The sequence below is a fragment of the Tympanuchus pallidicinctus genome, unplaced genomic scaffold (assembly GCF_026119805.1).
Source record: "Tympanuchus pallidicinctus isolate F22 unplaced genomic scaffold, pur_lepc_1.0 scaffold2, whole genome shotgun sequence".
Lineage (NCBI taxonomy): Eukaryota > Metazoa > Chordata > Aves > Galliformes > Phasianidae > Tympanuchus > Tympanuchus pallidicinctus.
In genome coordinates this window covers 45,294,298-45,318,049 of record NW_026294721.1, presented here as the reverse complement: position 1 = coordinate 45,318,049, position 23,752 = coordinate 45,294,298, and the positions used below count along the sequence as shown (strand labels likewise).

The following is a 23,752-nucleotide window of genomic DNA, read 5'->3' as shown; positions in this document are numbered from 1 at the left end:
TTGTTACAAAATAGATGATAGAAAACAAGCATTATTCTAACGTAAGATAAAAACGCACGCCTCCCTCAGCGGAGCACCGACCCTAAACGCGAAGACTGGCACCACACCCATCCGCATCAGCGCCGACTCCCCGTAAGGGCACTTCCGCCGGAAGCTGACCTCTCTCAGCCGAAGGGACTTCCTCCGGAAGTACAGCACCACCCGTGGCGTAAGTGACCTCAGTGCAAAGACTTCCGCCGGAAGCGGAGAGTAGACTCGCGCCCCGCGGACGTCACCTCGCACGGCCCCTCCCTCCGCCCTGTGACACCGCTGCCGGCCCCGAGCAGGCCCCGGGGGGAGCGCCGCGGCCCCGCGCACGCCGAGTCTCTTTCCCCGGGTGAGCGCTGTGGCAGGAGGGGAGGAGGGGAGCGCGGGGTCAGCAGCGACGCGGGGTCCGCTCTGTCCTTCGTGCTGCAACGCCTTCGGGCCTTGGCCGTGCGGCGGGGTTGGGGCTTTTGCTCCTGGCGGCCGGAGGGTCCCTGTCTCTTCTGTAGCCTTATGGGCTCCCTCCAGGGGAAGAACTCTACGCGCCGAGCGGGTTTCTGTGAGCCTCTCGTTTTGTTCCTAAGCAGGGCGCGGGGTGTTTTCGGGTTTTGCTGCCCTCGGAGGGCTGCATCACGCAGCGTCGAGGTGCGCAGCAGCATCATCCCCAGAACGGGGATTTTGCGTTGCTACGGTGGTGGGGTGCCGTTGGGCGTTGAGCTCTGCGCCAGGCACCGGAAGAGCCAGTGCAGTGGGGGGGAGGGAGGAAAGATGCGGCCATGGCTACATTTCACTCAGAAAACATTACTTCATTTTCTAGTTTTTATGATTGTCGTGTGATTTTTTTGCAATCTTTGAGCCTTCTGTAGATACAATTCAGTGTGCCAGTATTCTGCTTTCTTACAAAGTGAAGTGTGAAGATGCTTGAAGTGGTTCTGATCTGCAAAGACACAGGGTGCAGTACTTTTTTCTTAGGTCAGTTGTTGTGCAGGCTCTGGATGTGAAACCTACATCCTTAAAGACAGTGTTCTGCTCTCTAACCTGTAGTGGTAGAGGGATTTGAAGGCAGAGAGAATTCCTAGTATGTTTTTCTTGTTCATAGTAGGTGCTTTCAGCTGCCTCAGGGTCTTCCTCTTTTTCTTCTGTGTGCTGTAAATTTGTGAGCAGGAGCAGAATAAGGTCACTGCAGCTCAATGGCAGCAGTTTCTCTGCAGCGTAGCTATGCTGCCCTGCTCAGTGCTGTGTGGCACAATGCAGTGCAGTCATGGAGTGAGCCCTCCTATGGACGTGCACGTCTCTTTCAGGAGAGCTATGTTAGTGAAGCAAGTCCCTGGCAGAAGATCTGTGTTATGCTGTGATGAGCAGGTACCACATTCTTAACCTTACATTTCCAGCTCAGAAGATGTTGTTACTGCCGAGCTGGTCTTGCTTTAACTGCTGGAGTTAATGAATCGTTAAAAAGGTGTTCTGTGTTCATTGTGACCATACACATGCCTGCAGGGTCATACCTGTCTTGAGAAAGCTTTCTTATTCCTAAGGGAACACCATCCTGCTTCCAGACTTGTTCAGGGCTCTGGTAGCTTGGGTTTAATCCTTGTTTACCATGAAAAATGTTCTTGTAATATTCCCATTGGCAGATTTTGGCTCACTGTAGGGAACTATGATCTGTATTGTATGAATTTTTCATTAGCAGAACAAAATCTCTTCTGCATTAGCACAGCTTAAACTGGAGAGAGAGCACGGGGAGCCAACCATCCAATGTACTGATCTGCTACTGTTTTTCTGGATTTTATGTTCTGCATAAAACTGAGGTTTCAAATTATACATCTACATTAGGGCTGAGAGAGTATAGTAGGATGCTGAGCATACACTGACCCCGCGTAGTGTCTTAACACAATGTTGAATTGGATTCTTTCTTTTCCGTGTAGCAATTGTGATACTGGATGTCAGTTTTTTTGAGGGCATACGGCAAGTGAAGACCTTCTTTGCAACTCGGGGAATATGTGAGAAGAGCAGTGTATCAGGCTGGTGGGTAGATTTGGTGACAGGAGAAAGGCACAGAAACTATTGCTGAATGGCAGGGTCCAGGGAGAGGGAGCTGAAAGGGGCTTCCTGGGAGGAGGTGGCAGTGACTGCAGGTGTTGTTGCTGCTTTTATTCAGGTGAGTGTTGGCTCTTTTGGATGGTCCCTATCAGTAGTCTTATGCCTAAAATACACAGTGCCATTAAGCTCCTCAAAAACAAAAAAACAAAAAACAACAACAAAAAAAAGGCAGCATAAAACAAAACCTATCACAGAACAGGTTGATTGGAAAGAGCCACATGTCTTGCCCTGGGGCTCAGCCAGTTCAGATCCTATTGGATTTAATAAAGGAGATCATAAAGCGAAGTAATTCTCTGAGATATTATTGAGGTTCACGGGCTCTTACTTGCTGATGTAGGATGATATGAATGCTTACCTTGCAGAGCAAGGAAGGGAGAAGTTGCTTTCAGGAATGAACTGGCTGTCAGGGACTTTCAGTTGTGCTCTCAGTATTGTTTCAGTTTGGTCAGTGCTTATTCTGCTTTTGCCTGCAATATTACCAGTGTGGCAGGGCTGTGCTACAGCTTGTGCCAGCTGGACTGACCATTGCAGCAAAGTTTTTGCTTTATTCAAGGTGTGGTTACTCACACACTGTATTGCAGCAGTGAGATCTCACATAGATCACAGCAGCAAGCATGTTCTTTAAGGCATTATTTGGTTGTCTGTGTTAGGAAAAGCAATTCAAGTGTGGTTGGTTCTTGGCCTTCTGGAAGCCCCAGTTTTATCTCTCGTGATGGTCTGGGCTTAGGAGAATCCTGTCCAAGATGGAGAAAACCACTTTCTCCTTTTTTTTTCCTCCACTGCTGCTAGATGGGAAGCAGCATGATATCTGCTGGGACTTCACTCTGTGTGCTCACTGCATGGGTAACATCTTCTGATTTTTCAAGAGTGTTTTGCCAAATTTTATTTTGAATTTAAATGGTATATTCCATCCTGGTAATCAATCTTGGCAAAAGCTGCGGACATCTGAATGCAAGAACAAACCACACTGCTGCAGATATTTGTGAAGCAGTAGCTCCTTAGCCATGTTCCTTTAGTCATGGAAGAATTGCAGGCAGAGTGTGAAGGATGAAACTTGCCTGTCAATACATCAAAAGCATTAATTTGCTTATATATATTTTTAAATAAAGCAAAGCCTGCTTGTCCTTGCCATGTGACCTCCATAACCTACCCCTAGTGCCTTTCACATGTGACTGGTCACACTGCTGCTTCTACATGCTAAGGAAAATTGTGTCAGAAACTTTGTTTTGAGGAAAAACGAAAGCTTCTGTAATGTGAAAGATCTGATAGGTAAGATGTGTGTTGGTGGATGTTGTGACTGCTCTGCACTTTGTGCTCCTCTGTACCTTTTTAGGAACAAATTGCTGCTGCCTTCCTTTGCAAACTGATGGATTGGTAGGGTTTTTGTTTTGATGTTTTCCCTTCCTACATGAAGAATTAGCAAACACAATTTAATAAATGGAAGTTTAGTGCATAAAGATTATTACAGGCTGAATGCATGGCATTATTAATTCTCTTGAGCGATTATTGCTACAGTTGATAACCAAACACTTGAGCACAGTTGTCCTAACTCAGCTATGTCTCATTGTTTTGTCTCTTAACAAGTATCATCAAAGGGTGTTTTTTTGCAGAGCTGAGAGAAGTCTGCAATAACCCCGTACAGGAATGTTATTCGATGTAGCTTTGCTGCTGTCACAAAGATAATACTTATTTCAGTGTTGTCCTTCATTTGTAGTTGGTGTTCCCTTTCAGAAGAAAATATCTTTTGTTTTCTTGGTTCCTCATCCTGCAGTCTGATACAAGGTCTGTTAGTGTGGGTGTGGTTTTCTTCAGCGCAGGAATGCACTGTGAATTCAGCGTGCCTTGCTGATAGCACAGGAAATGGCAGTACTGCACGAGTGCAGCAAGTTGGCTCTACTTGGTTAGCTGCTGGGGCAGCTTGCCTGCAAGTAGTTACATGGGGGTGGTTGTGCTGCTCCAGCTATGTGGCTTTTGTCAGGTATGTGGCATAAGGGGCTTCTGAAGCACAGTAATTGCACTGTAATGAAACCAATAGATAAATGTTATTTCTTCTGTTGGCTGTCTCTGTGACAGTGTTTTGTTTCTGGCCGGTATAGGCTCCAGCATCTTTAGTGATAAGTTCTTACGGAGACCTTTTCCCAAATACTGTGGAGGCTTATAAAAAAAAAAAAAAAAAGTGATTCCTTTTATTTCACTGAGAAATTGCTCAGATGGTTACTCTTTGTCTACATATGGGGCTTCTGCTAGTGTGTGGCAGAACATAGAGATAACTGCTGGTTTCAGTCCTGACTGTTCACGTTGGTGCAGATCAGCAATCACCTTTGTTGGCACTCAGGCAGTTTATGTTTTGGCTTAAATGTCCCAGGTTCATTCAGCTCCCAAATCACCAGGCCGGCTGGGACTTGGGTCCTGGGCCTTGAGGAGGTGCAGCACTACCTGGAACAACCAAGGCGCAAACGTACAGTAAACCTGGGTTCTCGGGACGCATGTTGATTGGTAACAAGCAGTGCTTGCCTTTTTATTTAGTTGCCTTCTAATGACTTAGAGGTTCAGTAAGCCTCTTCTAACTCTGTAAGAATATTTGAAGAGGTGGTGCAGAGAATAATGTTGGAAAGGCGAAGAGTTATACAGATACATCCTGTTAAACAGTGGTATTCTCTGAGGTAATGGTCCTTTCACTTGAAACATGGGCAGAGGTGGACTGTACACGTCTCCTTCAGCAGCACGTGAACCCATTTCTCTGTGTTGTACAGGAAGAGTTAGCTGTGTGTGATTATTGTGCACTTGTCTTTCTTGGGTTTGCTGAAATAGCACTTCTAATGAAAAACTTGTGTGCAATACAGCTCTGGTGTGGGGTAATAACTCCCTCCTAGGTTATTGTGTTTTGTACCCAGAGGTGTTTTCAGTGCTCCATGCGGTATGCAGCAATTTGTTAACATGTGTACTGTGCTTAATGCTATAGGGATGTGTTCTGGCTGTGATTGGCTCTTCAACAGGTTCTGATTTAAAAAAGAAAAGAAATTAGGAAGTTCTGTCCCTGTATTTTCTCCCAAGTGCTTGTAGTGATTGTGGCACTGTGTTCTCACCTCCTTGGGGACAGGGCAGCAGAGAAGCGTTGTGTCACCTGTTTCTTTAATTTTTATTTACTCTTTTAAGGTTGGCTTCTAAGTACCATTTGCCTGTGCACACTATTGCTATAGTATAAGTCAGGTCAGGAAGATCCTCCCATGGTTTGCATTGAGTTTTTCAGCAGATGCTACTTTGAGCATGGGCATGGCTCAAGCCCGTGGTTTTCTGTGGTATTCTTGGAAATAATTTTGGTAATTATACCTAAAAAATAAATGTCATTTGGGAGTTTCCACAAGTCTCAGTTAATTCAGTGTTCCCAAGTCTTGGAGGATTGTCTTTAAAATTCTGGATAAGCCCATATATGTTTTCTGATTTCTTATCTCCAGTTTCAGAACTTGTGTTCAAGACCTTGCCTGCTGGCTGTTTCTGAGACCATTGCTTTGAGGGCATTTCTGACTCATGGTGTTTGATAATAGTTTGAGGTACTGTTTGTGGCTTGGTTGGGTTTATTTTAATATTACATGAGCAAAAGTACTTGGGTGTTTTGTTTTCATCAGGTCTTATTGATGCCAGATCTGATGTGTTTGTGATACTCCTGTATGCATTTCACCTTTAATTACAGGCTCTTTTGAGCTGAAGTTAATTTCTAAATTTCTCCTTGTGTGCTTTCTGTCCTTGGAAAGCTGTGATGGGAACAGCCTTTTACATGGCCCATAGTTTTGATTGCTGAGCTGAGGTTATTTTCATAAGAAAACAGAAATCTTATTTTAGGTTGTTGGAGACTGGGGTATCTTGAGAGAGAGGACTGAGAGTGCTGGACTCTGAAGCCTGGAGAGCAGAGGACTGGGGTGGGAGATGCATTGCTACTGCATACCTTGATGAGATCATGCTTCCAGGTAGACCATGTGAAAACAGGAGCCAGTGTGCAAAATTGCGGGTGGAAGGTCTACTCACGTGGGTCCTAGGCTCAACTGGGACAGAGATGATTTTCTCTATAGTATCTGGTAGGATGCTCTGTTGCGGTTTTAGGAGAAAAACAGTGTTGATAACACAGTGATGTTTTGGTCATTGCAGAGCAGTGCTAGAGAGAGGCAAGGACATTTTGGCTACTTGTACTGTCCTGTCCAGTGAGGTAACTGGGAGGCACAAGGAGCTGGGAGGGATCAAAATTAGAATGGCTGACTCAGACTAGCCAAAGGGATATTCCATGGTGCATGATGTGTTGTAGAAAATGCTTGAAAACAGTGGGGAGTTGGTCAGGGGGTGCTGCCACTGCTCGAAGACTGGCTGTGCATTGGTTGGCAGGTGCTGAGCAATTGCCTGTGCGTTGCTTGTTTTGTTTATATAAAATTATCATTACTGCTATTTCTTTTTTCCTTTTCTAAATAGCTTTTATCTCAACCCACGAATTCTATTTCACTGTTGGTTTGTTTGTTTTTTATCCTCAATTCTCCTCCATCCCATTAGGATCTATTCCAACCTTTTAATTATTCGTCAATTTAATTGCCAAAAGTCAAATAAATAGTGCTAGACACTCTCAATAATCTCTTTTGTCTTAGGGCAGGGTAGGAAGTGCCCCATTTTCAAGGGACTGAGTAAAGTTCATTTGTTTTCCCTGTTTCTTTTCAGTCAGAATGGGATGTTAACAGGAAGAAATCTTTGTATTTACTCCAAGGAACGCTGGGGATGGATCTTGAATTCAAGTTCCTGTTTGTGTAATTGTTTCACTTCTAATATCACTATACTAATCCTTTTATTAGGACATTGTGATATATAGGGTTGTCTTCAAACTAACAGGAATACTTTTAATTGCAGCATTCGACCCTGTGTACCAAAGAAATGGTGATGGAGAAGCCCAGTCCCCTGCTTGTAGGGCGGGAGTTCGTCAGACAGTACTACACTCTGCTCAATAAAGCTCCTGACTTCCTGCACAGGTAACACTGACACAACAGTAACCAATGGTTTTGAACAGAAACACGTGTTCTTTATCAAAAATCAGATACTCAGTAGTTTCTGAGTGTGGCAGGAAATTGACCTGATTAACTTTTGGGTGCTTGGAAAACATGTTACAGAAAAAAGCCTTCAGATTCCAGAACCAGATGTATTTATAGGATGTATGGCTGTTCTTAAGATATTTCCTGCCTGGAAAAGTGAGCTGTTTCTCACAGGTAGGGTGGTAATCTGGGAGAATCAGAGAAACAATGTTATTTAAAAAAAATAAAAAAATTAAAAAATTTAAAAAAATAAAATAAAGAAGGAAGGAAAGTTGTGGATGAAGCACCTATGTGCTGCACCAGAGACAAACGTGCTGACTTTCAGTGTACTGAATTTTGTATTATCTTTTGAGTAGCTTTTGTCTAGGTCATGACTGGAGATCTAAGTATAGAAGTCAGGGCATGGACAAGGCATTGGCACATGCACAGGTTTTATTTACCTGTGCCTGCTGTTTCACTGCAGCTCTGGATGTGTTCCTTCTTTTTATGGTTCTGATTGCCTACGTACCGTTTGTCACTTAAGATACTGTATTTCCACATTTGGATTCAGAGCAACACAGACTTTTGATAAAGGTGAAGTTGGCTTTGCAAGTGTTTCTTGTTGCTGCTGTTTTTAGAAACATTGCTTCTTGGATCTCTTCTATCAGAACTTGACATCAGGTTGATTGTGGAGAAATGGAATTGTTGAAGTTAGAGCTCCTTGATGGGAAGCTGAGGACTTCAGCCTTGTGAATAATGTCTCTTTTCATCTGGAGCTGTGAGATAGGGAAAATGGATGGTATCGTTTTTACTTAAATCACTGAGCTGCTGTGGAACAATGTTTGTTTTTCTTTTCTGACTTTAAATGTAGATCTTAAGGGGAAGGGTTGCCTGAGCAGCATGTTTCCAGGCACTATGCTTTGTAGTCTAGCTGGAGACCCAAGCAGCATTTTCAAAAATTGCAGATTTGTTCCTTGCCCCAACACTTCAACAAAAGAGTTAGGTCCAACAAGCAGCTAATAAGTATATCCATGTAACACGCTGGTACCTGTGTGTAAACTTGCAGTTTTCTCTTATCCAAGAGTTGTGTTGTGTGCATATCATTTCTGGGGCATCTCTCCAGATGGCCTGGGAAAGGGCTTGTGTCTTCTTGTTGGTTTCAGATGCAGCTCTCAGATAGATTTGTTACCTGCTCTGTCAGTAGTTAGTATCTTGTCCATATAGCTAACCATCCATTGCCTGTGAAGACTGGGAAGTTGAAATTCTTCTAAGACTTACAAAGGGTGTGACAGCACCAACAATTATACCTGAGCAAAGGACGCAGTGGAATTCCTGATAGCCAAACAACCAGGTAATTGCTGAAGGATAGAAAAGCCCAAGTTGATAAGGCAAGTTTATTGTGAAGTGTGCTGTCATTTCACTTTAAACCCAAAAAGTATTTGCATGAAGAGAGGAAAAGAGCTGATGAGGTGTTTATGCAGTGCTTTAAAGCTTAGTATGAACGGTATAAGGGGAATTCTGTTACTTTTGCTGGGAGATTGCCCTTTTCTTTCTGTAACATTTTTGTTTCAATGACAGTTGAATATAGGGATAAATCACCCATACCTCAAACTCACTATTGAAAGCAGTCTGTTTTGTTTGCAAGAGCATTTACCTGTAATGATGGCAATTGTAACCTTGGCAGGACTTGGAGGAGGAGAACATGTGTTTTGATTTAGAAAGCAAAATACTGCTGGAATGTTTTTTCTTTCTGTCTGCTTCAGCCAAAGAGCAAGCAGCTATTTCAGGTTTGCCTTGCCCCTGCTTCCCCTTTAATGCAATATTAATTCCATTGCATTGATGTTGACACCTGCTACATGAGCATCATAGAGTTGGCATTCCCTGGTGCATTATGGATGTGGGCTGATGCTTCCAGTTTAGGGTGGCATAAAATTTATAGCAGGCTGCACATGAGGCAAAAGGGTGCCTGTAGAGACACTCAGCACGTTGAGGGCATTTGCCTTTGTGTTCATTGGCCACACCTTGCGTGTGTGTGATGCTCTTCTGAGAGGGCGCCTTCTCTCTGATCTTCCTCCTGCTGTGATTTCAAGCAACAACTTGCACATTGCCATAGAAACATTTTGAATTCTTGGCTTCCCAGAACCTGACGGTGAAAGAAAAGGATTAATTTTTGCAGTGAGCAAGAGATTTTGGCAGCAAGTGCTAATGCTCTTGGTTTATTCTTCGAGGGAAATGCACCAAGTGTCTGTCATCTGTTTTCCAAAGCTTATCGAGGGACATGCAGAGATTTTAAAAATTTGCCCTCAAAATGGGTCCTTCTTGGTGTCATTTGTATAGTATTACTGCCCCTTATTTTACAGTGCATATTTCCATGTGTGTGAGGACTCAGTAGAGCCTCCTTTCCTGATCTGCAATTCCCATTTGTTATGTTTTCTGCCTGATAGAGAGTTTGAACAGTTCCTTGAAAGCAAGCTAGAACTACTGGTCTCCCTGTGGGAAGTACTTGATGGGATGCACTGACCATCAGAGAGCTAAAGGGTGGTTTCCCACCTGCCTACCTGCTGGTTTAACTGAACCTTGATTTTTATGTTAGAAAGTCCTAGAGCATGCTCAAAGCCACCATTATGCAGCTGGTACCAAAGAAAATAGTTTAATTTATAATTTCTTGTTGGAAACTAAGGGCAGTTATAATCTTGGCCTGGTATTTGTAGGAAATTGGAACTGGAAGGAGTTTCTTGGTCTAGTGGGATAAAACAAGAAATGGCAAATGCACGTGTTCTCATGTTTGATTCCTCATCTTAATGCTTATGTTGTGCACTGCTTGTTTAGCCAGAGGCAAACATTCTGTATCCTTGCTGTGTGACAAACAGTTCATGAAAATACCAAAAGGAAATGTTATTTCGTACATCAAACACCATTAAGGGGTGGACATTAGCAGAATTCTTTGGAAGTGGTGAAATATTGGAATTAAGACCTCATGGCGGTCATTCCTGAGGCAAAGCTTGATTTGAAATGAAATGCAACATTATGTTGTTGCCTTCCTGGCTATTAATGTGAATTTACAGGGTATTAAGCATTTGTCACATGCTTTATAAGCTGGTAGTAAAAATACAAAATGTGACTTAGGCATTTCAAGACTCAGAACTTGGAAGTGGAAAGAGGGTACAGAAATATCCCTGAAATGTAAGAAAAATATTGAAAGCAAGTGTATGATGCAGAGGGTAGGGGGGAAGTGGTTTTGAAAACAAATCCAAAATTGGGTCAAGAAATGGTTTTCATTTTTGTTTTTTATTGGTTTAAGAGCTCAGTAGGCGTGTGCTCTGTGCAAGATGAGAAAAGCCACTGCTGCTAGCTGGCTGTCACAAGTGCAAAATGTGAGCTTTGTGCTGAAAGTTAAACAGTGGAGGTGGTAAGAAGTGGTGCTTCAGTTATTGTAGATTATTGTGCAATGAGTGCAAATAATATAACATTTGCTAGCTAATTCTAAGAATTGTAGAGGGTAGATTAATTTTACCATAGGCAGATGGCTTTAATGTTCAGGGAACCCCAAGACCAAATAGCCAGCTCAGTTAGAGTGGGTAAATCAGACTGCTGAATGTTAAACGTCTTTCCTTCTGTATTCTTGGAATCTTAGAATTGATCTTGAATTGTTTGTGCTGAAATTCCAAATACCTTGATATCTGTAACTGGTGGCTAAAATATTGTTGGTTTTGGCTCTTTTTTTTTTTTTCTTTTTTTTTTTTTTCATTGATATTATCTTTACTATCTTTTCATTTGCAGGTTTTATGGCAGGAATTCTTCTTATGTCCATGGAGGACTGGATGCTAGTGGGAAGCCACAAGAAGCAGTGTATGGCCAAGCTGTATGTATCAACGTTGGGCCTGAAGTCCTTATTAATGTTCAGAGCTTAATGTAGTTTTTCATTTTTAAACAAATTGTTTGACTTTCCTATCTGGGAAATAGCAGATTGCTATAGTGCCTCCTATTCAGACACCTATATAAATATTTTATGGCTTTTTTTGTCTTGATTGCTGCTGCTGTTACTGTGGGTTATGTTTGATATATCAGCTTTGCATCTAAATGGAGAAAATATATTTAGGAAGGGTAACCTTTTTGACTGTCCTGAACGGTATTTGAGTCATGATGAAAAACTAATTCCCTAAGCTCAGATAGACTCTTCTTGGTGAAAGATGTTCCTGGGTTCCTGCATTTGCCTTTTGAACTTCAGTGGGGGGCTTTTTCTGTTTGTTGAGACTTAGGTGTGAAGCTGTGTATAAAACTCAGTGTAGCTGAAATATAACTGTGTGTTTCCAGGAGATACACAAGAAAGTGATGTCACTGCAGTTCAGTGAGTGCCACACCAAGATTCGCCATGTGGATGCTCATGCCACTCTGAGCGATGGGGTGGTGGTGCAAGTCATGGGGGAGCTGTCTAACAATGGACAGCCCATGAGGAAGTTCATGCAGACCTTTGTACTTGCTCCAGAGGTAAGTAGCTGTAAGATCATGTTGAACTTCAAATGGCCCAAAGCTTACGAAGTGTGCCCCAAAGCTTACATCTCCAATCCATACGTACTGATGAGTTCTAACGTATCATATACACAACCAAGTGTGTGTTGCTCTTTTACAGGGGTCTGTTCCAAACAAGTTCTATGTACATAACGATATCTTCAGATATGAAGATGAAGTATTTGGGGATTCTGAAGGAGAACTTGATGAAGGTAAGAAGAACTGTACTTGTGGTGTAGAGTTGGTTTATTTGTCTGATGGTGCCAATCTTTCAGAGTGTTTGGAGGACACGGAAAGATGCAAACTGTTCCATTCTCATGTAGCGTAGTATGTGGCTAAGGGAGAATGTAGGTCATAATATTGGGACTATGTGCTGTCTTCAACATTGGAAAATGGAGGTCTTACATTAAAACCTTATTTCTGTGGGGACTGCACTGCCTTTTCGGGTGGATGAGACTTGGTGAAGAAGGGTTGTAGTGAGCAGTAGTAGTTTTGCTACATCTGAGTGTTGTTTAGTAGGCTAGATTTCTGTGGTCAGTCAAATAAAATGTAACTGTTTTTTCAAATATGAAGTATCATTCACTCCCATATCATCATCGTGTTCAGGGGTTCGTTTCTGTCCCTGAGCTGAACTTTATTGTTCTGGATGATTTTTCTCTTGCCCAGTCTATTGAGCCAAAGCAAATCAAAGGAGAGTACAGCTGGGATGTACTGGGTAATTTCAGAGATTTATTTAATCTCAACAGCATGGAACAAAACATTTTAGACAAATGATTCTTCTTGTGTTTGAGGTTTACTTTGTTAGTGTTAGATACTGTGATTTTAAGAGCTAATAATGTTTATTTTACGTGGACAACATATGAAAGTGTCCTGCTGCTTCAAAAGATCCTTCACTCTTCCTCACAATAGTAGTAGTAATGGTAGTAGGTATATCTCTGGGGTGTCATTTTTGTGAAAACAGTAGGAAGCAAAGCCTTTGAAAAAGAATAGAAGGGGCTCTCACTTTTCTTCTCAACTCATTTTGCCTTATTTTGTTGATGACGTGTGATTTTGTTATACTACTAGTTCGACGTGCTTGTACTGTAGGTGAGGCTTATGTATGCTTGCAGAGGTGCTCAAGGAATTGTTTCTTTCATGGCAGAGTCTGAAGAGGAGGTGGAGGAAGAACAAGAGGAAAGACAACCGTCACCTGAACCTGTGCAAGAAAATGCAAGCAGTACCTACTATGAGAATCATCCTGTCACGTAAGAAGGCCATTTCATTACAGCATTGCTTTCTAAAATAAAAACAACAGAACTGCTTTGGGTTTAGGCTTTGGATGTGATTTAGCAGTTAATCTAGGAAATTACACTTAAACTGATATGGATCTATGCTGTGTCAACATCACATTTGAAATATTGATTTCGTGACCGGAGAAAGAAAGGAGGGGAGGTTTCATGTCCGCTATTGTTTTCACTTCTAGTTTCAAATATGAGATAAAAAGGCAGTAAGTGTGCTTGTGTACATACTTAATGCAGTCTTCATTATGTAAGCTTACAGTAGTGATATGTTATAATAATCTGTATGAACAGATGTTTTAATGAGAGAGTGGTTAATCATGTGTTACTCCTCAATTTAGCTGGTGCTTGAAGCTGGAAGGGAGAGGTAATTTTTGAGAAGTTGCCTTGGAAAAATAGACTTTTTTTTAAGTGCTTTTTTAAACATGCCGGGCATTGCTTTTAAAGAGCCAGATCTGACTGTCTGGTTTCCTTATGAACAGAAACAGTTCTTGAGTTCATCATCTATTCCTTCAAGGGTTTCTATATCTAACTTTCAGATTTTTTGTTAAAAACTGTAAAACGTCCTCACATTAGCAGAAATAAAATCTGGCTTAGTGTGCAGCTATAAGTGCACAGCTTAACTTAATATGATATCATATACAAAGGTACCATATGGTAACAACTAGGAAACCAATCATTACAAAATCAATCATTACCACTGTATAACTTTAAGAAAAAGCCATAAGAAGGAAGCAATTGAAAAGCTGCATAAAATGCATTTGACTATTGTAGCAATGGTATAGAGGAGGCACTGGAAGAATCGTCTCATGAGCCTGAGCCGGAATTGGAATCAGAAACAAAACCTGAGGAGCTGAAGACTGAGGTAGAAGAAAAGGCTCTTGAGGAGCTGGAAGAGAAGTCTCCTTCTCCACCTCCTGTAGAACCTGTTTCACTACCCCAAGAACCACCAAAGGTCAGTTAAAATACGTATTGTGCTTCTTGGTGCAGATGGTAAACCAAAAGGTTTGGATCTGATCTTAGTCATTTTGAGTGGCCAAACTCTTTTCATATCTGACACTGTTTAGATTTCAACCTTCAACTTAAAAAAAAAAAAAAAAAAAAAAAAAAAAAAAGTTGTGAAATGTCACCAAAAAAGTTGTTCTTCAATGCTATTCAAGTTATGTATTGTAGATGTAATGCTGTGTAAAGTGTGTGTGTGGTTTTATGCATGTGTTAACCTTTTTAAATGTGTAGTTAAGGTATATTAAAAAAAACAATCCAGACCGTCACCAACGAAAAACTCATGCAATGGGAACCACTGCTCTTCCTTTAAAAAAAACAAAAAACAAACTCATGATGCGTTGGCACTTGAAAAATGATCCATAGTATAGGTTAAAAAAAAAGTCTGGAGGCTTTGATTGTCTCCCTTAGAAGCAGGATGCCTAATTTTAAAAAGTGCCATGCGTCATCTGATACAGTAACGTGGAGGTAGCTGAAAGAGATGGGAGGAGTGGATGACAGCTGGAGAGAGGTCGTTCTCTAGCTCCGACATCAGTCTCCCGGATCTTTTCAATCCTGTTCCTCTTTGCTGTTTTTATTTCTAACTTCTGGCATCCACTCTCTTCCTTTGTGCAGAAGAACACTGAACACTGCAGGATTGTCAGTGCTAGGGAAGCAGTGAGCTGGGGATGCTGAGCGAGCCCAGCTTGTTTCAGTAGTGGCAGTAAAAGCTGCACACCCTGCTCTGTACCGTTGGAGTCTACAAATGGCTTGAACTGCAAATCCTGCTGTATCTTTGTAACGTTAAGTAGTCAGCTATGAACCAAAAGTATATTTTCAGCAGACAAGTTTCCCTGTATGTCAGTGGTTTTCATGATGAGTAGCCTAGGTTTGTTGCATTTCCTGCAGGCTTTCTCTTGGGCTTCAGTGACCAGTAAAAACCTGCCTCCTAGTGGTACTGTTTCCTCCTCTGGAATTCCGCCCCATGTTAAAGCACCGGTCTCACAGGTAACCCATCTGTGAACACCTTGGATTGTCTCATTACTTCTGCAAACTGCTTCCGTTTTTCAATTAACAGATCAATTTGTTTGACTTTCATTGCACAAATTAATTGTCTTAAATGTGAATGCGTTCACCTTGTTGTAAGTGTAAGGCACATACACATAGCAGGTGTAACTTTGGGTATAATCGTGGTAACGTTAAAAACTGCTCATGTGAAAACAGGAAATCACTGATTTTTCTTTGGTTTTTTTTTTTACCTATCTTACTGGGATATGATTTGAACACAAACAAACAAACAAAAAACCCTCAAGCAACTACTCCCATAGCAGTTATTTCCTAAAGTGTATGTGAAAGGGGAATTTCTTTGGCAGAAGTGCCCCAGCAGTCAAACAGAGTGCATCCTTGTTGAGAAGGTGCAAGTTTGCCTTGAAGAGATATTGTCTACAGAAGTATGTTGGACTCCATTATCCATACATATTTAATTTGTCTCAGAACCCTGTACCAACTTATGACTGTGTGGGGGATGGAAGGGTTCACATGTCCTGGTCAGGACAATGCTGTCTTCCCATTCCCAGGCTGATGTGGAAAGGAGGGGAGAGAAAAGAGAAAGTTTGAAAAGACTGGGCAATATCTTATGTTCTGCACGTGCCAAGTTGGTGAGATGCTTTGAGACTCTGAGCTGCTTTCATGCATACAAAATTCTCCAAATAAGCAACATGCTTTAATCTTTCCTACCAGTGCCATACTCCAGCAGCACTGTGTGTTGTGGTACTCTCATGTCCAATGCTTTACAAAGACTGTAATTTCAGTAGAGCAGCTGGTTTGTTTTATGGCAGCTGCTGATTTAGCTTTGCGTTCTTCTCTGTTACTGATATAGAAGGACCTTTCTAGGAGTACCCTTAAGCTAAGTGCATGTTTAAAACAAAAAAAACACAAAACCAAGCTCCTGCTTCTATGGTCCTGCTTCTGCTCCTCCGGGGCTGTTGCGGAAAACGAGTGATGTGTGTCACTGTGCAGTGAGTAGGGAAATGTGTCTCATCAACTTCAGCAGAGCTTTGAGTTGTTCAAGTGATATTGGAATAGTAAAAGCAGTGTTTGTTCTTATACAGAATGGATTTGCCTTAAGCAAAACCAGATGTGTTTTTTGTAACAGTGACTTATTTGCAGTAGAGAGGGTAGTTTTTTTTTATATTCATAATTAAAATGCAAGAAGCATTTTGAAATACCGGTGTAAGAAACTAGAGTACAAATCACAGATGTCCCCTAGATCTTTCTGCTCCCTCTGCAATTTGTCACGTTCTGCACCTTTTTGTTACTTCAGTTCTGACCTCATGTTGAAGGAGGTCTGCATGAAAGTTTCTGAAGAAATTTCTCAGCTCTTCTGGAGATGGAATGAGTCTGCTCTTAGCTCATTGGTTTGCATGCTTTTCAGGTATGGTGTACAGAAGGATGGTGGAAAGACATTTTAAATTTCTGCAAGGAGTTACAAATCAATGGTAGCACTTCCCCATCCTGTCACATTCTCTTGTGTCAGATGCTTTGCACAAAACAGTGGCGTAGATTGCAGCAGTGGGTGGGTGGCTCCTTTGGGTTGCTGTTCTTACCAACATCAATGATACCACAAAGCAATTTGAACTGTTCCTTCTATTGCTTTCTCCAGCATCACTCCACTTCATTCCTCACTGCTGAACCTTTATGGCACTTTCAGCTATTTTGCCTCTCTGTGTGCATTAGTTCATTCGACTGTGCTGGAGGGTGGTGCAGGCATGGTGCTCTCTGGTTCTTTCTTGTGGCTGGGAAATGAGAGCAAGGAAGGATCTGTTTAGGGGCTACATTCCTTCATCACCTTGAAAGTGTTCAGACTTTGGATAGACTTTCCTGCAGCAGGGTTTGTGTGTTAAACAGAGCTGGGCTTTAAGTCTTGTGTATTTTAAGGCTAATGTGAGTTTTCTGGGCCCAGATTCAAGGGAGAAGAGGGAGCTGAAAGCTGCTCTGTCTTTCCGTGTTTTGGAATGGTTAGCATGTTTATAGTAGCAAATCTATAATATCTTTAGGGCAGTGATGAATGATTGATCTTCAGTGCATTCTGCTGTTCATGTTCACCTTGGAGATGGTGCAGCAGCAGTCAGAAGTATGCTTCTAAACCAGCTGTTGTGATGCAAGTGAGGTGATGGACATTTGATTGGATCTCATTTAGTGTTTTTCCTTTGGCTGGTTGCTTCTTTGTGTGCGTGCACTTCTGTTGTAGAAGGCAACTCACTGCAGAAAAGCTTTTAAACCTCATAAGATATTAAAAACGGCATTGTTCAAGCCTACAGAGCCTCCTCTTCTCTTGCTCTGTCTGCCCTTCCTCCTCTCCATCACAGCTGGTCTAACTATTGTTGCCAGTAGTATGTGCAAAGCATAGCCGTAGTCTCTTCCCTCCCTGTGTGAGCTCCCGCAGATAATGGAGTCATCTTTTCCTTCACTGTTCTCAAAGGCCCAGAAGCTGAGGTTGGTGGTTTCTTTTTCCTGATTGTCTGTTGAAATCCTTATTCTGTGGCTTTGTGTGCAGAGTTGCAAATTGCCATTGCTTGCTTCTTCCCCTTAAAGCAGTGCCAGAGAACTCTGAAAAAACTGATAGTACCAATTATAGAGGACCGAATAACTTGCACGGCTTAGTTAGGAGTGAGCGAATGTGTGATAGATGAGAAGTTGGGTGAAATGCAGGACTGGTGAGTACAGGTTGGCTATATGTGGGATTTAGTGGAAGGACATTGGTGACGTAGCCAATGTTCTGTGTCCTCAAAGGAAAAGAAGGGAGATTCATGACATAAACTCCTTTCCTGCAGCAGTCGGGGCCTTACAGCCATTGTCCTTGACTTTAATCATCTTCCTCAGAAGCCAGTGCTTGTCCTCACATTCCGAAGGATGAATTTGCTTCTCCAAGACCCCAACAGAGCTGCAGCTGCTGTGCGCAAACTGAAAATAAATGCTGTACGTTGTTTCAGTATCCAGCGGTCTGCAAAGAAACATTTTTATGCAGGAGGTTGTGTCTCTCTTTCTCAAATTGTCTTTGAAAGTATTTTTTGCTTGCGAAAATGTGTGTTCTAGTTCCTGAAAATTGAAAGGGTGTGCTTTGTACATCATGATTTCAAAATTAGGAAAGTTGAAGAACATCCTCAGCAGCTGAGGAACTAAGTCTGAACTAATTACTATCCAATGGCCATATTGCATCATAAATCCTTACTGTACTTCATAAGGTGCTCTTTTTGTTTCCTTTTATTCTTTTCCCTCTTCTTTCTTTTGGTAGTTTCCTTAATCATTTTTCTGCACTCTAGGGAGAGTCCCTCAGAGATGCAGACAGTTGTCCGTCTCTCAGTGTCCATCTTGAGATACCTCCCAGCCCATGAAGTGTGAGCTTGACATGAGGACGCTGTATCTGATCTATTCCAGTCAGGTCGAGAGATTTGTGAATCACGGAGTGGTCTGAGTGCCTGGTCACACATGGAAAGTAAATGTCAGATGTGCTCTGGGGAGACGTTCTGATTGAGAGATGTTTGCTTTGAACCTTTTAGCAGAGATATTGACCACTGCAGTCCTGGATTGGTACAGAGGAATTTATAGAGATGAAAAAATGTATTTCCCAACACATTTACTTGGATGTATATCTTCCAGACTTCATTTTCTGCATGCCACTTACCTATGTCTTGTGTTGCTTTTTGGTTTTGTTTTTTGCTGGGCCTTTTCTTTAATAGACGGTACTCAATAATAATTGTTCTCCTGTTTCAGCCAAGAGTTGAAACAAAACCCGAAGCTCAATCTCAGCCTCCTCGCGTGCGTGAGCAGCGCCCAAGGGAGCGACCAGGATTTCCACCCCGTGGACCTCGACCAGGTCAGCTCATGGGGCTTTGTGGGGCTGGGTGGGAGTGATGACTCCTTGAGGGATCTTCCTGTAACTGTACTGTATTTGACTGATCGTGAACTGTCCACTCGTACCGTCTTCAACTGGAAATGTGGAAGATGATACTGAATCTGAACTGGGAATTGATCTGATACAGAGTTGAGGTATTTCCAGTCCTCTGTTCTACTGAATTCTTTTTTAATAGCCAGACCACTTGCTTATGTGCCGGAATACCTTCTGTGTGATTCAGTACAATTCCAAAAAGGTACTCCAGAAGTATTTTTTTTCTATGTGCCTTGATTTTTGTTGAATGCTGAAAGTAAAAGCTCTTAAGTGGCTGTAGCGCTCTTTATTTTAGAAGAAAACCTTCCAGCCATCTTGGCCTCAAACAGTCAATAATTGTACACATATTTTTCCATCTTGCTTAACTGCCTGTTCTGGGTTTGGCTACCTTGTGTTTGTACTCACCTATGAGCAGCCACACTTCAACATTCCCTGACTGATACAGAGTACCCAAATCCATGGGGTGGCTTTGCTAGCAAAGTTGCCTATGACTTGACAGGTATTAGAAGTGGTGTTGGAACATGAAAGTGCTCTGAGTGGCATTCATCAGTCTGACCTGGTCAATTGGTAGCCTCTGCTCAGTGGTGGACAAAAAGTACTCAGCCCAAGGCTATAATCATTGATGGTTGAATAGCTAACGAAGGTACGAACCATGCATATGAGTCATGAGTTGCAAGGAAGAGAGTGATGTTTGCGACTGTTCCAAGTGCTAGCAAAAAGTTGTCAGGAGCTTGCAAAGTGCTTCATGCAGCAGTGGTTAAGTCTCAGCAGCTGTGAGCTTCTCTACCAGCTCTGATTCATTTGGTCTGATAGAAGTGTTCAGTGAGATCGAGGTCAGCCTTAAAAGTGCTGTTTGCTTTTGGCTTTGATCAGTGCAGGCATTTCCTCACATGGGAGCAATACTGAACTGAAAAGACTTAAGGTACCAAGAACATGTGCTACAAGTTGACATTCCTTTTTTTCTTTCCCCCCCTCTGTGTGTAATATGCAACAGGGAGTGGAAGATGCAACTTGTGGCTAAATCAAGTTGTACATCTCCATTTTTCCTACTCTTGAATGTAAACACAACAAAACCATAACATAAACCATACAGACAATGTGTACCAGAGCCCGAGTCCTTTGATTGTGATCTTACTGGGTGGGTGGCAGGGGACAGAGATAAAATCTCCATTAACCAATGGTAGAGATCCTACTCTATCATCTCCTCTTCAAAGTAAGTCTGTGAACAGCCTTTGCTGCTCTTAAAAGTGCTTCAGCTGAGATGAAGAGGTTACAAACTCTCACTTCTGCTTGGAATAAAAAGAGACGAAAGATAGGGGACTAGAAGCATGACTGTTCAGTACAAAATAAAGGTGATGTTGTTATGTGAAGGAATAGATAAAGTGGTGACTTAAATCTAATTTTTTTTAATACATTGTGATAAGTACAAAGTTCCTCTTCTTTATAAGGTACAGGAGGTTTGAGCGCACATGTTTGGTGCTAATCGCAGGTGGATGTGTTGGAGCCTACGCACTAATTCTAACTGCAGTGTCTCTGCTTTCTTCTTTCCCCTGGCACAGGGAGAGGGGATGTGGAGCAAAATGAGTCGGACAATCGCCGAATAATCCGCTACCCAGACAGCCATCAGCTGTTTGTTGGGAACCTGCCGCATGACATCGACGAGAGTGAACTGAAAGAGTTCTTCATGAGTAAGTACCAACTTCGGACTAAGGAAAGAAACAGATGTGCTGTGTCAGAGACGTGTGTGACATTCACGTATGGTCTCATATTCTCAGAGGAATTCGTATGTGATGTTGGCTGAGAAGAAGCAGGAGGTGGTAAATTATGTTTTTTATTCATATGGCTTTTTCCTTCCACAGGCTTTGGAAATGTGGTTGAACTCCGCATCAACACAAAGGGAGTTGGAGGAAAACTGCCCAACTTCGGATTTGTGGTATTTGATGATTCTGAGCCAGTCCAGAGAATTTTGGTTGCAAAAGTAAGTATTGGCATCCATCAAAGGATAGGCTGAATGCCCTGAAGCCCATATGGTGTAGTCTGTCCCAGCTTGTTCCTGAGGTTGAGAAAAAGGAGCATGGTTACTTGCAGGTGTGACTTGAGGAACTGGTGAAGAGAACTCAGCAGTTCTCCTTTCTAGCATTTGGGAGCTAAACTGCTCTACCAGGTTCTTGACCTTTGAGATGGAAAGACAAAAGCCAGAAGTTAAAAGACCAAAGACAACCCCTGTTCTTATTTAGAAACATTTGAATTCTTTGCGTGCCAATGAATTAAAAATAGTATTCCATTTCATAGAATCATAGAATGGCCTGAGTTGATCATCCAGTTTCAACTGCTCTGCTATGTGCAGGGTCACCAACCACCAGACCAGGCTGCCCAGAGCCACATCCAGCCTGGCCTTGAATGCTTCCAGGGATGGAGCATCCACAACATCCTTGGGCAACCTGTTTCAGTGTGTCACCACCCTCTGTGTGAAAAGCTTCCTCCTAATATCTAACCTAAACCTCCCCTGTCTCAGTTTAAAACTATTTCCCCTTGTCCTGTCACTATCCACCCTTGTATACTGTCCTTCTCCCTCTTGTTTATATGCCCTTTCAAATATTGGAAGGTCACAGTGAGGTCTTCCTGGAGCCTTCTCTTCTCCAAGCTAAAAAAAGTCCGGTTCCCTCAGTCTTTTTTCGTAGGAGAGGTGCTCCAGCCCTCTGATCATTTTAGTGACATTTAGGGCTGAGGTTATGTGTTGCAGGAAAGTTAGTTTTTCTGTCCGACATGTAAGGGTAGCCAGAGGCATGCAGTGAATGTGGTGTTTTCTGTTCGTTGTATAAATGGATGCTGTGAACTGGTGACTAATGTGTGCCTTGAATATTTTCCCTGTAAGCCCATTATGTTCCGGGGTGAGGTGCGCTTGAACGTAGAAGAGAAAAAAACAAGAGCTGCTCGTGAGAGAGAGACCCGAGGCGGAGGTGATGACCGTAGGGATATTCGGCGCAATGATAGAGGCCCCGGGGGTCCCCGTGGAATAGTGGGTGGTGGCATGATGCGCGACCGCGACGGCCGAGGACCCCCTCCAAGGGGAGGCATGGCGCAGAAGCTCGGCTCTGGACGAGGCAGTGGGCAGATGGAAGGGCGCTTCACGGGACAGCGTCGCTGAACTCCACCGCAGGCAGACGGTCCTGGCAGTGGTACATCATCCATCGTGTTTGCATTCTTGTTCATTTCTTTTGGCTTTGGAATGTGACACCGCCCTTCTGATCATTTCTTTGATGTGAAAGCATCCTTTGGTTTCCGGTTTAAATTAAAGTGGACGTTCTTTCCCCAGTTTCACAACAGAAGTCACACTGTTAATTTATAAATGTTGACTTGGAGAATTGAGGACTGGAAAGATTAAAAAAAAAAAAAAACAACAACAGAAACAACAAAACAGTAAACTGTCTGCAACAAAAGTGAACTGAAGGACATGCCCAATAAAATTCAGGTCCTTACAGTCAAAGCCCTCTGCTGCACATTTTGTGTAAGTGTTACTGTTTCTGCCTGTTACTGTTGGAAACACAGTGCAATTTGTGCAATCGGAGAAGCTTGCCTTTTTGTTTTCTTTTGTTTTTTTTAGAACACTTGGCTCCAAACAAACTCTTGTTTACACACTCATCAAAATGCACTACTGGGTACTTTGAACTCGTGTATTGACATCTGCAGGAGGCATCGGAGGAAAAAACCCTTCTTTCTCTTACTCAGACAGAATAGCTTGTGAAATGGTGCGGGCGTCCAACCTGCTTGCTGTGACCAACATATGCACACACACAAACCTTAACAAGACTATGAGTTCATTCCAGAAGGAATCCATTTAGCCGTTAACTAAACAGAACCTAGAGTTTCGAAGCCGTAGTCCTGAGTCCTTAATGAGTTTGATAGCTCACGTCAGATTTTTCTATCTGCCCCTCTTCATACAGGGATGGCTGCTCAACACACTCCTCCTTCCCCTCTCCCCTTCGATAAGCATTGTACGGTGAAAATTGTCTTGACTGTATTTGAGTTCTCTGGTAATGTAACAAGCATGATGGTGCCTTCTATGAATACATCATTCCAGTCTTGCTGGTGATTTTGTACAGTGTAGTGTATGAACTACTGTCCTGCAAAGCCAATTGGCTGCAACGCATCTGAAAAAAATCACGGAAAAAATGTATTAAAAATTGCAGTATCTGTCAATCAGTAAACGTTGCTGAAATTATCATCCACCTTGCTCTTCAATTAACAAGTTCGTCTGTTCTTTTGCAGCGGGGGGGAAGGGAGGAAGAAGGCATCTAATAGTCTCCAGGTTGTCTCTTCTCTTTAATCATTGTCAAACTTAAGGAAAACGGAGCGAGATCTCTCTGGGATGTTTCAGAAGCCAGTTTGGAACGATGAACACTTTTGGCCAGCTCGTGATCAGTAGAACTGAGTGTCCCTTGTGCTGGTGAGCATATCAATGTGGATACTGCAATTTTCAGAGAACAACACAGCAGCTCTTGACTATTTGCATTTTTCAGTTGCGCTTTTTTTAAAACTCGTTTTGCACGTAACTCTTAGCTGAAGTGGACACCATGGCTCTGGACTAAATGATAGGAAAGAGACGTCGTCGTCTTCAGTTTCAAGTGTGAGTTTTCCAGGTTGAGAGGTCTGTTTCTGGATGGCATTCTGGAGCACGTTCCCATCAGCTGCAGCAGGCAGTGTGTTTGGGCTTGGTGCTGGGGCGGGCAGTGAGCACTAAGCTCCGGTGCATCAGAGTGAAAGAGGGGTGTGTGTTTGATGTGAGTCTGTGTGACAGTGTGACCGCTTAAAGCTGCTTCTAAACATGGAAGACCTCAAAAAACAGCAATCTGAAGCAAAAGCAGGCAGGA

At 42.6% G+C, this 23,752-nt stretch overlaps 1 protein-coding gene across 2 annotated transcripts; it reads left to right on the top strand.

Annotated features, from left to right (window-relative positions):
- Window positions 1-233: 233 nt before the first annotated feature.
- G3BP2 (G3BP stress granule assembly factor 2) lies at window positions 234-23,106 on the top strand. Of its 2 annotated transcripts, XM_052683013.1 has the most exons (12): window positions 234-376; window positions 7,009-7,127; window positions 10,947-11,028; window positions 11,481-11,654; window positions 11,797-11,887; window positions 12,817-12,919; window positions 13,727-13,907; window positions 14,843-14,941; window positions 18,707-18,809; window positions 20,441-20,569; window positions 20,741-20,859; window positions 21,757-23,106. In XM_052683013.1, exons 2-12 carry the CDS (start codon window positions 7,033-7,035, stop codon window positions 22,027-22,029), a joined length of 1,449 nt encoding a protein of 482 aa, XP_052538973.1. In that variant the 5' UTR covers window positions 234-376; window positions 7,009-7,032; the 3' UTR covers window positions 22,030-23,106. The 2 variants fall into 2 exon arrangements, with proteins under 2 accessions (XP_052538973.1, XP_052538974.1); XM_052683014.1 differs by lacking the exon at window positions 14,843-14,941.
- Window positions 23,107-23,752: the final 646 nt, after the last annotated feature.

Excerpts from the sequence above, each read along its gene's own strand:
- G3BP2 (XM_052683013.1), top strand. The coding sequence starts at position 7,033 with ATGGTGATGGAGAAGCCCAGTCCCCTGCTTGTAGGGCGGGAGTTCGTC. Across the intron at positions 14,942-18,706 it reads TTAAAGCACCGGTCTCACAG|CCAAGAGTTGAAACAAAACC; the intron begins GTAACCCATCTG and ends CTCCTGTTTCAG. Across the intron at positions 20,860-21,756 it reads AGAGAATTTTGGTTGCAAAA|CCCATTATGTTCCGGGGTGA; the intron begins GTAAGTATTGGC and ends TTTCCCTGTAAG.